Source organism: Pteropus alecto, unplaced genomic scaffold, assembly GCF_000325575.1.
Source record: "Pteropus alecto unplaced genomic scaffold, ASM32557v1 scaffold131, whole genome shotgun sequence".
Classification (NCBI taxonomy): Eukaryota; Metazoa; Chordata; class Mammalia; order Chiroptera; family Pteropodidae; genus Pteropus; species Pteropus alecto.
In genome coordinates, this window is record NW_006434709.1 from 24568712 (window position 1) to 24580216 (window position 11505).

The 11505-nt window shown below is 37.4% G+C and overlaps 1 protein-coding gene, 1 long non-coding RNA gene and 1 pseudogene across 4 annotated transcripts in view; 2 read left to right on the plus strand and 1 right to left on the minus strand.

The window, feature by feature from the left end:
• The window catches only part of LOC112477889, a 35358-nt gene extending 25111 nt beyond the window's left edge, over window positions 1–10247 (minus strand). The window contains exon 1 of the long non-coding RNA XR_003045616.1: window positions 10158–10247. This is a non-coding gene — a long non-coding RNA (uncharacterized LOC112477889). The remainder of the gene's footprint in view (window positions 1–10157) is intronic.
• Window positions 827–945, plus strand: LOC112478058 (annotated as a pseudogene).
• A 980-nt stretch (window positions 10248–11227) lies between the features above and the next one.
• THUMPD2 (THUMP domain containing 2) overlaps window positions 11228–11505 on the plus strand; it is a 34854-nt gene continuing 34576 nt past the window's right edge. For 2 of the 3 annotated variants that reach the window (XM_006909648.3, XM_025045152.1), the window contains exon 1: window positions 11234–11321. In XM_006909648.3, coding sequence (XP_006909710.1) covers window positions 11286–11321 — 36 coding nt within the window. In that variant the 5' untranslated portion in view covers window positions 11234–11285. Of the gene's footprint in view, window positions 11322–11505 lie in introns of all 3 variants that reach the window. The other variant, XM_025045151.1, reaches the window with a different exon arrangement.

Sequence of the window (11505 nt, forward strand, 5' to 3'; positions counted from 1 at the left end):
ATTCCAAGTACTGTTCTAAGAGCATTGCATGTATTAACTCATTTAATCTTGAACAACCTTATCAGGTAAATATTATTATTATCTCCATTTTACAGTGTAAGGAACTGAGACACAGAAGATTAAAAGACTTACACAAGGACACATTTGAACTAACTCAGAGTTCCTATTCTTGATCTCTATTTTTTCTGCCACTATTCTAAATTATAAAGTAACAACTGATAGGTTTTTAAGGATATAAATCAAGAATAAATCATAAATTTCTTTGGAAATTTTAACACACCCGACAGAAACTGATAGATTGAGTAGATAACAAATAAAGTAATAGAACATGGGTCAGAAAATTATGGCTTGCAGCCTGGTTGCCTATCTTTGTAAAATAAAATTTTATAGGAACACGGCTAGACTCATTCATTTATATATTCTCTATATAAATGCAGAATGGAGTAGTTATGAGAGAGACTGTATGATCTGTTAAGCCTAAAATATTTACTATCTGTCCTTTAAGGAAAGTTTCCCAGTAACTGCTATAGAAAATTTAAACAACAAAATTAACCAACTCAAAAGAGCATTTTATACCCAGAGAAGAGAGCCTATGCATCTCCTAATTAGTACATCAAATTCATTACTGTAAGCTCTAATTCCACCCTTTTTGCATAATAACACAGCTGTCCAAAATATAACCCTAATCACAATATTAGAGAATATAACAAACATAAGGACAGATAGGACCAGGTAAATAAAATCAATGCCTTAAGAAATGGCATTCGAATGTGACAAATGCCCAGATCTTTAGTGCTAATTTCAATGAATATAGAGGTGGAGATTAGTCTACAGCCATGGCACCCTGAACAAGCCCCATCCCATCTGATTTTGGAAGCCAAGCAGGGTCAAGCCTGGTTAGTACTTGGATGGGAAACCACCTAGGAAGACCAGGTGCTATAGGCGTAAAAAATAAAAAAATAAAAATAAAAAAAATAAGGGATTGTAAACTGACAAGGTCCTTGCAATCTGTGAGGTCAACCACGGGTTGCCTCACCTAAAAAAAAAAAAAAATGTGGAGATTAGTAAAACATCTCACTGCAACCGTGACTATTCGTCAACACATTTTTAATAAGCATTTGCTGCACAGTTACTTGAAGTATCTACTGCACATCCTTCAAGGAAGAAAGAGTGAAGTATAGCAGAAAAGAGTGGGCATTAAGGTCGAGCAGCAAGCATTCCATTCTTAGCTCAACCTCTTAGCAATGTATGTCTTTGGGGAAGTCACTTAACCACTCTGTGCCTCAATTTCCTGATCTGTAAGATGAGGTTAATAATAGTACCCAGCTGATGATCATAGTTGTTGGTAGTAATAAGTGAGATAATGTAAAGGAAAAGGCTTAGCATAGTTCCTAGCACACAGGAAGTTTTCTATTCGGATAGTATCTATTGATAAATGGGATACCATTCAATTGATAATTGGGAAACCACCATGACTCCAGAAGAGTGCTACGAGATTATTTTAAGTTTTTAAAAATCTTCTTCCTGTTTTAGCAGCTGAACCAGCCCCTATTTTGAGAGTCCAGGTTTAGAAGAGCTTTGTGGGGAGGAGGGCAGGGAGAGAGCAGGATCTGCACTAAGGGGAGAATAGACTCAAAATGAAAGGAAACCCAAGTTTAGGGGGTTATCTTTTATTTAGTTCTGTAAATGACTGTCAAGAATGATGGTCAGGGCAGAGATGCTTTTATGACTGATACCATAGAAGCCAGATACTAACGCCAAGGTCCTCTCTGATCAGAATTCAATTTTAAGAATAGAGGTGCAAAAGATAGTTTCTCTTAACTCTAATCCTAACTGTGATGTTCTTATTTAAAAAGCTATATCTCATTCTGATCAAGACTAAGGAAATATAGAAACAAGGTTATCAGACTATAAGAGAAATGAAGCTTCACCAAAACTTAAAAAATCCATTCTTTTTATACAGGCATCAGAAATAAAGGCAGATTAACAGAAACTGGTAAAGGTCATGACTAAAAAATCTGGATTAAGAGCAGATAGAATTTGGACCCAGAATTTGTCGTTAATAATGCTTGGAGGGTGGGAGAAGTTTAACTTTACATATCTCCAGGTAAACATGTTTGAATACTCACTCAAAGAATATTCATAATCTGTGTAGCAAAGGATACTAGAGAGAAAGATTAGAGGATGGTCATCATTTTAGGTGAAGTTTCTTACAAAATTATGAATCTCTTGTTTGAAACCTCTAATTGGGAACATTAACATTTATATAAATAGTACCGTTTGACTCATGGGCTGATACCGTGTACCATGGGCTTTATGTGATCTGAGACCCTTTTTAAAATGTGAAAATCTCCTAAGTGATAATTGGAAAACTTCAAACCCATCTTTTTCTAAAGCTTTTTTTTTCTCTTGAGCCTGTAAATCCTCATAGAGCAGCTTGCCCTATTATCTCATCAAGCCTCGGCAATAATTATCACAATTGGTCATTTTTATTCAGACTATTATTAAGAAATATCCCCAAAATAAATTCTGAAAAATTAATACCTTGAGTTATTTCATTGTTCTTGTCAAATGTTGAACTGGTTGAATAAAACTTGTATTTAAATAAATTATACCATCAACTCCAAAGGAAAAAGAATTAGAACAAGTTCATTAACCCTCCATCAACTGATCCATCTTTTCCTAGGATATAGAAAAAAAAGATTTTCTTTGGTTTCTAAATATTTTTATTGAATTAGACCTATCCATGCACAAAATATATAGCTGTGTTGATTTTCAAAATCACAGAAGCAATACCAAGCAACTCGGAATTTCTTACAGATTTCCTTCTGACATTTATTTACTGAAATATTTGTTGAACAGTTAAACAAAAGGAAAGGAAAGAATGATGTCACATTACCAAATCTCATTTCTGTAGGCAGTGCTAGTGTTGATGCAATCAAATGGAATAAACAGGAACGAAGCTTATTAAAAACTGTTTTTAGTAATTACTATATTTTAAATTCGTTCCTCAGGTTGTATTTTATCACACTTCTATTTACACTTAATCCAGGATGCAAGATTGGATGATCTGCCTCTGTCAGATATTGAAGTCTGGATAAAACAGAGTTTTTGTTTGGTGCTATAAAACTTCAGGCCACAGGCCAGCTCAGGGAGGACAGCAGAACACAAAGCAGTCTAAACAGAACATATTTTTTCTCCTTCCGCTTCAAAAATCAAACCGGGCTGAAACCACACCGCCATAAAACATCAACCAGCCTGGACCACATCTCCTAAAGGCCCTGACCTCCAGAAAGTTCTGTTTGTTCTGCATTAATTTTTTTACTAGCATAATATTGTAATTCTCAGTTCCCCTAAAGAGAACATGAGGATTCTTATACATTGCCTCAGTTTGCCTAAAGGTGAAGCTATGTCCCTTTCCATGGATAATTTTCCAAAGAAAACAATCTTCTCCGTGGTTTTCAGTGTTTGCTCTATTCCTTACCCCACCCCTCCCCCCGCAAGTATATATACTTCGTGCTTGGCACAAAGTTGATGTTCAATAAGTATCATTACAAAGTTGATGTTCAATGAATTGATGTTATTTTTTTAATTAGATATGCCATTCTGCCATGCTTATATTAATGACTGGAAATATAAAAAGAAACACAAAAACAGGTAAGAATTATAGTATACCCAATCTTGGCCTGTTTTTGATAGTCAAACAGGGGAGTATTTTATGGGACATATCATGGACTTTTATGAAAGCGGTTATACATTTAGAAAACCAGTTTTAGAGTTTTAGTCAGGTTTTCTGAAAACCATTTCACCTTGGGGATCTGTCTGCATCCAGTTTGAGTTTGGAGTGCTTTTGTAAGAAGGCAATAACAGAAGAGCCACTGATAGGGAGACTAAACCATAAAAACACTTATTTTTTACTTAACAAGAAAAAGTAGGTAGTCTCAGGGTTCCACAAGGATGTTAAAAATCCAGGCTCTTTCCAACTTTCTGCTTCCCCATTTTTAAATTGTTGGGGTTTTATTCTTAATGTTCTCGCCACATGGTTACAAGATGACTACCACAGCATAAGGCATTACATCTGCATTCCAGACAGAAAAAAAAAGAAGTTGCCACACCAGAGTTCTCTGGCACTTGTTCCTTTTGTCAAGAAAGCAAAAAGTTTTCCAGAAAACCCAATATAGTTTCATTGGCCAGAAGTCGGTCACATGAACATTCCGAGGGACTGAAAAGCAAATGTCTGGCAAAGAAGAACAGGACTGCCTTACAATGGTTCTGTACGCTAGTGGGAAATTTTTTAAATCCCAATGCATAGGCTCCACGTTAGACCATTTATATCAGAATCATGCTGGGAGCAGGAATCTATATTATGCTGATAGGAATAAGAACCATAGAATGGACCATTCATGAGTCATTGCTAGGACTGGGCATGTTGTCACTGTGAACAAAATCTGGATTTTGTTAAAAGGGGAAGAAATAAAGGAGATGGGAGGAAAGCAAATAACAGTGCCAGCCACACTATTACTTCAACACACTATTACTACCATAGCTTCACTTGAAAAGACTCATTCCGTTGTTGTTCTTGCATTTATTAAACACCTCCTAAGTGACAGGCCCTAGAGGTAAAAGATTAAAAAATTCCATAATCTAGAGATGAGTGAGGGAGACAAACACGTAAGAAAAAAAAAAATCTATCAAAATCCAAGAGGCTGAGGAGAAAGGGAAATGGGAAGCCATTTTTCAGTTTGCAAGATGAAACAGTTCTAGGGATCTATGGCACAAAACTGTGAATATAGTTAACATTACCGCACTGCACACTTAAAAATGGTTAAAATGGTAAATTTAACGTTATATATATTTTTACCACAATTTAAAAAAAAAGTGAAAGTAAAACAAAAAACCAATGTGGGAAATCCTAATAGAGGAATAAGACTAAGAAGCTTATGGAAGAACAAAGGAGCTTTTTATTTATCAGAATCTTTAGACCTGGAAAATGGCCCAACTATCCTTTTCATTAACCTTCTGTCTCTGCTCTTTAACATCACTCTTTATGACCTCATCTTGGGGCACCTACCTTGCTTAGCATATAATCAACAAATGGTAAACAGCAGTTGCCACATGCTCAGACACTGGGAAGACACCTTAATGGTAGGGGAATTATCAGGCCAGGACCTCAGACCATGGGACTTAGAAGTCTCAAAGGTTTTAACGAGTTGAGCCCATGCCTTATTTTCAGTCCTATTTATAAACAGGCCAGTATCCCACTAATAATCTCCTTCACATTTTTGAAGATATATAAGGCTTTTCTTAACCTTCCTTCATTTCAGCAAGCTAAATGATTTCAACTCCTTTTGACCTTTAATAAAAGATTTCTTTTCCTTAGTTCTTTTTTATTTTTTCCCTGAACTTCTCTACTTTCATATCCATGTCAAAAATGAAATTATTATAAAAAATGTAAGATAAAGACTATATTAAATAACAGTTAATAAACATAATTTGTCATCAATTTGCAGTTCATTTTTAGTATTTAGGCTTGTAACAACTAAATTTGGATTAAAATTCTGCCTAGCCAGTCTTTCTCATTTTTTTCCTTGCATTTGCTCCCATCAGATTTATCTTATCATTGAGATTTCTTTCAAGTTTCAAATACTGTTTTGACAGCATCTGGGTAGAAAGCCAACTATAATTTCAAGAAGAGCAAAGAATTTCCAAATCAAGTTATCACCTAACACAGTTTTCAATGAAGTAATAAATATTAATGTTTTTAATTCTATGTATACCCAGTCTGAAATAACCAATACAAAAACTAAGCTATATATTTAAAACATCTGGGTATCAAATTTATCTGGAATTTTTTGGACTAACAATGGTTTCCAATATCTGTTATAGCACTCTACGTTTTCCAGCTCCCTTCACCGGATGCTCAGTATCAAAGTTGCATTTGAGGAAATTCAACTCTCCAAAACTGTAATTGCTATTCTCACCCCACAGACAAAGCACCTCAAGTTTTGTAATAGTGTTTCCCCAGCCCAATACACACTGTCTTTCACAACTTTAGAAATTCATTACTTAAAGAAATCAAGTTCACCACCACAAGAAGAATGCTGCCAACTTAAAGAGTGTGTGTACCCAGCCTAAAAAGTCTGAGAAATCTACACTACAATCCACAGCCAATGTAGACAACCAATATAATATCCAGTACAAACTACATACCATGTCCAGATAGCAGATTTAAGCAATTCTGATTAATGTGATTAACCCACTTACTAGTAAACAAACAAACAAACAAACAAACAAAAACTGGTACTATTTTTAATTAAGTTTAAAACACACACACACTAGAAGAAAATGATCATCCAGAAATGTAAAATTGAGAATGTTGGGCCCGATATCTGATTATTATCCCCATTAGTTAACCTGCCCTAGGTTGCCCCAAGATCGCAAGGTCCACACCTGTCGACAATAAGTAATACATGTTTAAATATTAGACACTTGGTTTACATAAAATCTACTGTCCCAGATGAGGGATGAATTCAGCTGAACTACTTTTATTTAAAATTGGCCTACATCCCCACCCCATGCCAGTGATGACCCAGTACCCCTCTCTGCACATTCTCTGGTAACAGACCTGCACACTTGTTTCTCCTACCCGCTCTGCTCTGAGTTTCTGCTTCTGCTGAATTTTCTCATATCAAAGATATCCACAGTCCATTAGAGGGTATACCACCCCTTTCCCAAATCACAACACCCTGATCATTTGAATTCTAAAATACCTGAGGCAAGAAAACTATGCTTTGTTTATTTGTTTTACCGAAAGTTTGGGTGACTAGAGAAGGTTTAACATAACAGCAACCAAAACAAATTGAGTTTTGAACATCCTTCTCAGGTCCTCGACTACCATACCACAGGCCATCTCTAACGGTTGCTTTTCCCCATGGCCTCAGCTTCTCACAATGCAATTCCATACATTCCCTTTCCTTATCTGATCTTTCCCCCTCACAATATTCCCTACGTCCTGTTGATGTCTTATGCACAACAGTTTAATTATCTCTATATTTCACTAGTCGGTGACTTGAAGCCTTACTGAACTCCATCAAGAAATTTTCTTAAAGACTATTTTGTACCTATGATGAATTCTGAAACCAGCTTTTAAGATTATTTTTTGCAACCTGGCTACATTTCAATTTTGACATTTCTTAGGCAGAAGATCTGTGTCATCTAAGTTGACCAGAGTGACAGGGTACTAAAGCAACATAGAGTGGTTAAAAATACAAATATTATCTGTCTGTGTGTGATCTAGAAGCTCAAGTAGCACCAAATAATTTCTGGCATTATGTCCTATTCTGAAGGTATTTTATGAAAGAATCAAATGATTGGCTAATCTGGTTCTGCAGGTTGCATGCTTTTATTTTCTATCTATATTGTTTTTCTATTTAGTGAAGTAATTCAAACCAGTATAAAAACCTATAGCATTATGTGTAAACAGTATATTCTTAATTATTAAATTTCAAACTTTAAAAAAAATTGTTGGAAAACAAGCCAGATTGTGTGTATATACAACAGAAAGTTTTTCAAGCACAAATCTATTTTTCAAAACAGCACAAAATGTCCATGGGCAGCAAAGAATTATCACCCTTCAACAAAAAGAAGAGAGATTAATACATAATAAAGTAAATTTGTCTGTTCCACAGTCCACTCTCAACTCTTCATGCCAACAATGTGAGAAAAGTTGACTAAATTAAGACAACATTCTCATAAAATCTTTATATTCTATTCTGCCAAATACCATTCACAATAAAAAAACAGCACTCTATCTCTATTTCTGAGAAAATAAAGTCTGTCCCTTGATTGGTTTTGTTTATTTGCAGATAAAACTTGGCTTGAGTTTTAAGGCATTTTTTTTTCAATTACCACGGAAAAACTGGCAAAATAAATAATCATTTACTAGAAAGCAGTAAGACTTATAGAAATATGAAGCAGGTAAATATCAAAATATGAGTATCCTAGCTAGTTTTAGACATTTGGGGGGCTTTCTTGGGACTAAGAAATAGAAAGACAGGTAATAGCAAGCCTCTAAAAGAAAATAATTTATAGTAAATATAAGCACAAAATGGAGCTAGAGAAAAGGAATATTAAAACAACAGTCTGAGTGAGGTGAACACAACTACAAGGAGACAAATGGCTTTATTTTATTTAGGCAATATAGTTCATTCAAGTAAACTGAAGAAAATTGTAGATTCAGTCATTCGTTCAGTCAGCAAATGTATCAAAGAAATAATTTCTGTACTCTTCCAACTGGGGACATTATAAGGGTCTATCAGATATAAAGACAGTTTTATGGGCTCAAAATATATTTAAACAAATAAAATCACATCAAATATCCTAGTGTTTCAAAATATGCATTAAATACATGGCACACTTTTCCAAAAAAGCACTGGATGTGCTAAACTCTATTTGTACATCAAAATAATAATTTCATGCACTGCATAACTAAAGCAAAGTAATACATGTAAAAGAATTGTCTCTCTAAATCAAAGCATGGAGATTGCATCTTTTGAATTTTGATGCTACATTAAAACTACAGTGACATAAACACTAATGAATAAATAACGTTTTAAAGGCACTATTTACATACACAAAGCAATAATTTTTTGCTAAATTTTCTTTTTTGATTGTATGTTCCAAGAAGCACCATTCAAGTGATTACTATGTGCGTACAAGTGGTTTAATCAGTATGTGACCAATAGCTTTTTTCCAAATTGCTTTTGCAGTTGCACCTATACAAATACATCAGTTCTTTCATAATCTGCACTGACTTGGTACGTGTTTGAAAGACTCCTGTGTCTGTATCTGTGGTTTTACCACTATGTCACAATTTAACTGTATTCTAAAAAATTTATTAAATCCTACTCTTTACAAGTTACCATGCTGGATTGTGTGAGCAAGAGTTCATCAAACCTCCATGGTGCTTACAAACTATATATATACCTTGGGGAGGTGGGCTCAGAAAGCAGAGAATGCCCCAAATTGACAAAAGATATCCAGGAGAGCACATTGCTGGCCAGCCCTAGGCTGGAGAAGTCATTTTTTCATCTGCCTTGGGCTGCACTGCCATAAACTGGCCACCACCCACCTCTCTGCCTTTATCTCTATCTACTTCTCAATTCAAAATTTATGCTCTAATAACACCTGGCTTCTGTTGTGGCCTTCTTGTCCTGCATCCCCACCCACACACACACAATTAACATCTGCCGCTCTTTCTACCTGAAACATTACACTACTACTATAACCCCTCCATCATACTGCCCACTCCCCAACCCCAGTGAGTCATTTAACTCTTACACATCCTTCAATACTTGGCACAGGAGTGATTTTCTCCAGGCAGCTCTCCCTGCCACCTCTTTGTGCCACCACAGCATCCTGGGTACATCCTTGCTAAATCAATCTCACCATCCTCTAAGCCCCTTGAAGTACAGACCCTTACTCACTGTTCTTTGTATCCTTAAGACTTCGTGTGGTGTCTGGCAGAGAGTAGGTGTCCAGTATTTGTTGAACTAAATCAGATACGTTACATATACGTATGGATATTTACTATCTTGGGTACAGAATGTAGCAAGTAAGGAGGCTTCATGGGTTTCCCCAGACAGACTTGAGAATCAGGAACCCCAACGTATAAAAAACTTGGAATGAGCTATGGCAACTGCCAAGAGAAAAATAAGTCTAGAGGGGAAAAAAAAACGAAAAGAAACAAAATCTGAGGACTAAACCTTTGAAAAGTTCATGTTACATGACCTCATAAAAATGTTCATGATTCTGTCTCATTTGACCCTGAGCTGGGGATTGGGGGGAGACACATGGGAAGCACTTGCCAGAGAGATAGTCATACATTTAATAGTTTTTATAAATCTATTCACATTATTACAGAGCTAATTTAATGCTTTTTGTTTGTGTGTTTTGAGGCAGCAGTTATACCTAGAGACTGATACTGTCTTTACCAGCAACTTACTTAGCTCAGGTTCATTCTGGGAATTATAATAATCTCACAAACCAATAGCATACAATCTCTTAATAAGCCAATAAAGAAATAACATACTCCAAATGACAAATTAATCACACCATTGAGATGAAGGAATAACGTTCAAATTTAATATGAGGTGTACCTTTTTATATTACGAGGCACTCAGGAGAGACAGCAACCAACCGAGAACTGATTTCCAGCTGCCAGTGCAGAAAAGGCTATCCCCTGTTGCCAGGACACGTTGCTAGAGAACGAACACACCAAGAATCTGAAGTTACCAGGCTAGGAGGGGTGGCCTCACCAAGACAGAGAAAATGCCCCAAGGGTCTCAGGAGAGTTTTTAGGTTAGCAAAGAGTCACCTTGCTCAAACGGAAACTCAACTAGGCCTCACAAAGTCTCAGTACAGTTGACTTTGAACAACAGTGGTTTGAACTGTGCGGGCCCACTTATACATGAATTTTTTTTTCAATAAATGCAGTCGGCCCACTGCATCTGCTGGTTTCGCATCTGTGGATTCAGCTAACTTCGGATGGAAACAGTACTTTCGCATTCCCAACCGCAGTTTCTCAAACTCGGATAGAAAATACTGTTTGAATTCTTGGACACAAAAGGCCGACTGTCGTTAAGTTTTGCGGGAGTCGAAAGTTATATACAGATTTCCGACTGCTCAGGCGTCAGCGCTCCTAACTCCAATGTTGTTCAAGGGTCAATTGTATTGAAATGTCCCCTTGATGAAGACAGAACGGGGCTCCCTCTATGAGGATAGCAGTGTGTAGGGATAAAGGAGAGAAGAGGAAGTTGGGAAAAATGGAGAAGGTTCATTATACTATATATTAAAAGTCTAGGTTCCTGCCTCAGCTGTGCCACTGACTCACTGTCCCTTGACTTCTCTGGCATCAATTTCCTCAAGTTGAAAAATAAGGCAGATGGATTAGATGATCCATTATATCCTTTCCACCTGTGATTCTAAATCATTCCAGATGCCTAACCTACGAAGTTCCAAGCAGTTAACCACGGAGACCCACCGGGGTCACTCCCAGCTGACCTGACCCTCCTGGCTCTCCCTGCTCAGCTTGCCTTTGGCTCCACCCAGCCTTCTCACTCCTGCGCGCCGCCTCCGAGGTCGCGAGGACGCGCCGCGGATGGCCGCGGTTTTTGGCTCTGCAGTTAGTCTATCCGAAATGCCTATCTGTACTCATCTCGGCAACCATCATGATGCTGGTCGCCCGGTTCTTCTGCACGGTGGGCCGAGGCTTAGAGCCCTTCCTGATGCAGGAGGTGCGGGCGCGGCTGGAGGCCACACAGGTGAGTGGGCTTCTCTGCGCACGCCGGAGGGAAGGAGGAAGGCCTGCCCTGCACCCTTCCCCGCCAGGGTCCGTCGTAGACCCAGGAAAGCAACGCGACCCCCATGCTCTCAGACGCCGGCCGAGCGTGGCGACGACGGCCCCCGCCCTCGGAGTTCTACCCGCAGGTTCTGTAATTCTGGAAA